The 4,974-nt window shown below is 38.3% G+C and overlaps 1 protein-coding gene across 1 annotated transcript in view; it reads right to left on the bottom strand.

Moving 5' to 3' along the window:
• Positions 1-3,458: 3,458 nt before the first annotated feature.
• Positions 3,459-4,974, bottom strand: part of DNAJB14 (DnaJ heat shock protein family (Hsp40) member B14) — a 20,433-nt gene continuing 18,917 nt past the window's right edge. Inside the window, exon 7 of the mRNA XM_010166847.2 lies at positions 3,459-4,026. Coding sequence (XP_010165149.1) covers positions 3,902-4,026 — 125 coding nt within the window. The 3' untranslated portion in view covers positions 3,459-3,901. The remainder of the gene's footprint in view (positions 4,027-4,974) is intronic.

The raw sequence follows: 4,974 nt of genomic DNA on the forward strand, positions 1-4,974 counted from the left end.
ACAGCACCAGGGCTTCTGACGGCCAGTCAGCATGAATCACAGAATGGCTCGGGTTGGAAGGGACATTAAAGATCATCCAGTTCCAACCCCCCTGCCATCAGCAGGGATACCTTCCACTAGATCAGGTTGCTCAAAGCCTCATCCAGCATGGCCTTGAACATTTCCAGGGAGGGGGCATCCACAGCTTCTCTGGGCTGGAGCCTTCTCTTCTCCAGGCTGAACAGCCCCAACTCTCTCAGCCTGTCCTCATAGCAGAGGTGGTCCAGCCCTTGGATCATCCTGGTGGCCTCCCCTGGACTTGCTCCAGTAGGTCCACATCATTTATCATTATGACCAAGCTTTTCCTGGTAAAACTGACTGCACTCGATCAACCAGATTTAGACAACCGGGAAGCGAGCACTTTTCAAAGTTACAGCTTCAGGAATTTGTAAATTAAATGATTTTTTTAAAACAAAATGTTGGCTTTTACTATTACATTTTCCTTCTGCTCTCTTTGACAGATCTACAAGAAGAAAGAATAACAACTGTTTAACGAAGGAATTATATTTATGGAACGAACAAACCTTAAAATACACATTCTTGCCCTCTCATTTTAATCCTTTTACAGCATTCATTACAAAATTGTATTAAAAATGTATATAATTTAAAGTAGTCTCTGCTGCCTATTTAAATGCATGTGTTACATTTTAGTGACGATAATGTTCTACCTTCTCTTGGAAACCTGTAAAAGAATCAAGGCTGTTTAAAAAAAGTAAAAATTTCAAATTTGATCTTGTTTCACCTAAACAGTTAGAGAACTTGTAAAAGTTCATCAGATTTGAACACTGAACTCGCCCGTGACTCAGGATGCTCCATAAATAGAACACATATTGATGTTGTATTTCAGCAGATGCAAATCATCACCCTTTTCATTACACCAAAGTATCATGCCAAGATTTTTCACTTTTTGCAGGGCTTTCCTGCTTGCTCTTTTAAAGGAGAAATCAAGAGCCCATGCTTGTGCTATCTGTAGTTATGACCTGTGTTTAATCTAGAATTAAATAAAAAGACTAAGTAGTTGTAGGTAGCTAGAGAAGTTGAGGGATTTTTAGTCAGGCTGTTCCAAACCAGTTTTGTTTTCCCCTTTTCTTTGCAATATTTTATTTTAATGAGAACTTCACCTTCAGAAGAAAGGTAATCTGAAAAGATTCAAGTACTCCACCCTCTTCAAACAGCATCTTTCTCCTAAAAAAATTCATTCTGAACTTTCCCACAGAATATCTTCCCTGATTTTGTTGAAGGAATGACTTTACTGAAGAAAAAACCTTCAGACTTGAGAAAAAAGTAACCATAACGAGGAGAGAATGCCCACTTGGAATATTAAAAGAATGTTTTTAGGCCGTATTTAGAGCAGGCTAATCCTTATGTTACAGGAAATAATAGCATCCTTCTGTATACTACTGCATATTTCAAAGTGTGCAACTATTTAATCTGTTAAATGCTAAGTAGCATTTTTCCACCAGTATAAACATATTATTTCCTTCTTCAAAAATGGCAATTGCAAAAGACAATCCAATTAAATGTAGCAGCCTAGGTCTCACTTTTAAACTGCTGGGACATCTTGTGTTGCCATAGGACACAGCCACTGCATTATTCTGGTCTGTTGAGATACTGATAGCAATCTAACCAACCTAACACAGCTCAGCATCCATGCAGCTACCTGCTTCTCAGCTGCAGCAGAAGTAACTGCAGGGCAGACATAACCCATCTGATTATTGTAAGCAGCTTTTCTAAGACCATCTCTTCACTGTTCTGATATTTGATAAATGTGTTACATATCCTTTTTCCTCTTAACTAAGAGATCACCTGCAAGCTCAGACACATTTGTGAAAGGGAAGGCCCAAAAGCTTGTTAAAACCTTTGGAACAATTTTTTTCTATTAAGAAGACACAGGAGTACCAATTTCTACTTTGATAGTTTGTTTTCATTAATATAATTACAATACATTCTGGACAGTTACAAAATCCGGGGAATCATGTTTTCTCCAAAAATTTCTATTGCAAACTTCAAACATTTGGGTGCCTTTCCATTACCTCTGCACACTCTTCTATAATCTTAGTAAGGACATCCAGTACAGCAACCCTCTTTTTTGTTTTTCTTTGTTATGTTTTGTTTCAGCAGCTTTTAGTTCTTGTTTGTGCCTCAGGCTCTGACGTCCACCTTCAGTGCTGGTTTAGCTGCTTAGTTAAAAGCCTGCAGATAGTCTGTCTCATGTTACACCACCCCAAGAGAGGACGTTTCCAGTGGGACAGTTTAGAAAAGGTACACAGGCAAAATGATTTCTGGGTCACTTAGAGCAACAGCATTTAGCATATTTCTAACGCCAAATCCTGCTCTAGATCAGAAGGAATTCCAATGAAGTCAGTCAAGTATTTAAACTTTCAGTTTAGGAGGAGAATTTGGCTCCACATAAACTGATACCATTGTTCAAAGACAGCAGCTTTCTCAAACAAAAAAACCTGCCCTTATTACGAGCCACCTGGCATTCTCAAATACAAGAAACATTCTCCTGCATAGCACTGTTAAAATGTAAAAACATCAGCTACTGAACCTAAAAACATTTTTCAACCCACTTCTGATAAACTTTAAGTACATTGTACTTAGCTGCTTCAAAACACCTCTTTGCACCAGCAGGTGTGGCTACATATAGTTTCCACATAGAGGCCACTGAGTTACAGTTTGCTCATTCCTAGGAAGTCAGTCCAGCAACATTCTGCTTCAGAGAAATGCACACCCTACCTCTTCCGACCCAGGACAAGTGATATGGCTCTGACCACAGGAGCACACTGCAAACCAGCAAAGCATTTAAATAGTTGGCAAAAGTGTTGAAAGGCACATAGCTTGTCCTTAGCAATATTTCCCTGTTCCACATGCGGTGCCCATTGAGGAATCAGTGTTGGGACCTAGCTTGGAATGAAGAAAAAAAAAAAAAAAGTAAAAAAAGGGAAACCCCCCAGGAAAAAAAAATAGGTTGCCTTTTTTTTTTTTTTTTGAGCTTTAAGATTTTACTATTGCATGTTTTCCTCTACTTTTCCAGTGAAAATTAGGGAAGCTATGATGCATGTTAACCAGACGTATGGACTTACTACTACTGGAATACCAAATGGTAGAGCTGCTGTAAACTGTTGCAAGTACTAAAAGCAATGCTTATAATGGTCTGTACAGCATCTGCAAATATTTACTTTGAAAAGAAATTAGTGTAGTTCTTAAGTTTTCTCAGCATTGCTTAGAAACGCTAAAAAACTACAACAGGAAACTGCTACTCTACACCAGCTCAATATACCCCAACAGATATTTAGGAATATATGCCATTATATTTAAAAATACCAAGTTCCTCTAAGCTGGTAAACCTAGAAGATTTTACATAGAGATAAAATATTAAAAATTCTTGTTTCAACTCCACACACTTGACATCTGAATAGAAGTGATGTAATCATACTATTTATTCCATCAGTGAGACAAAATGTTGTATGGAACTAGATTTCTGAGATTTTAAATAGAAAGTCATTTAACTCGTATATACACAAAGTGTTCTTTCCACAGATATTTACATGGCAAATATGTTAGAGGAGAACCACTATGACTAAGTCTCTACAAGTATAGCATCCTTTCTGAGCTATTCTCTCTGCTGAAAGAATTCACAGAAGCTTTGAAGTAAAATCTAGACAATTAAAGTTACCTATATTTCACAGTAGGTAAAGAAGCCATTAAATGATATTTCAGCATAAGGTTTCTGGAAACAGCTACACAGTAGAGTTTTATATCCACCCCTCTTTTCCAGCATTCATGGTGAAACTAAATCTCTTCTTAATTTACAAGAGCGAGAACGGCATACGTAAAGATGCATGTGCATAACTGCAGTTCATCCTCCTCGATAGAGGCTGGTCAGCCGTTCGAGTTCTTTGCAGTTGTCCATGGACATGGAGTCTGCTTTCTTTCGGAGTCGGTCATCTCGATATACTTTTGCTGCATAAAGTAAGTCTGTTTCTTTACAGGAAAAAGAGAAAAGATTTTTCAGGTTAAAAACGGAATACTTTGCAAATGACACATTCCTTCCCAGAGCTGTCCAAAACACCTCAGGTCTGATCCTCACCCTTTTTTCCTTCTGCCTATTCTAACTGCCCACAGACACCACCCAAACAGCACTGCTCCAGCTGCCCTTTGCTGGATCTGCACAAGCATTTCATCCCTTTGAGCAAAAGCGGTAACAGCATTCCAACACCTCGTATTTCACACAGCAGTACCTGATTAAAAAAGAAACAAACAAACAACCCCCTACTACTTCTGTCAGACCTCATTAAACAATACAAATATAAGCCACACTCAGTGATCTTCCATATTATTGACAGCTCTGGCGTCTTGTCTGTGTCCAAAATCCATTCTGAATGTTAAGCCCATTACTTCAGCTGATGCTGCTTCAAACTGCCAGTGTTCAGAGGTATTAATAAAGGAGCTCTCTGTATTATACTGGTGTTCAATAGCTTGACATTGCCGAGCATTTTAATTCTATGAAATCTTTTTCAGCCCTTCAACTCAACGTATTAGCAAAGCATTCTTAAATGTCAGTCAACGATGGAAAGATTTAACTGTCAAGCAGATCCAACACACAGAGATATTTTAAATCTGTAAACCCACAAAATCAGCTGTTTCTATAAACAGAAAATCTATTAGGGGCTGCTTTCTCAATATCAATTTGGGTAGTCTTCACAACCTGGTAAGCTGCAAATAGCAAACAACATGACAGTCACCACCTTCAGGTTATTTATTTTCTTTATACTAGGGTCAGATGTTTCTGTAGTCATCAGATTTTCCCAGTAAATACGTACATAGGGAATCGGGGGCGTCTTTGCATTGTCCAGGACTCTGTTCATGCTTTAAAAAGTAAGCATGTCAAGAATAAATGCTGAAAAATGGGCAAGGTATGTCTTCTCCTCT

Source organism: Antrostomus carolinensis, unplaced genomic scaffold (assembly GCF_000700745.2).
Source record: "Antrostomus carolinensis isolate BGI_N321 unplaced genomic scaffold, ASM70074v2 scaffold24954, whole genome shotgun sequence".
Lineage (NCBI taxonomy): Eukaryota > Metazoa > Chordata > Aves > Caprimulgiformes > Caprimulgidae > Antrostomus > Antrostomus carolinensis.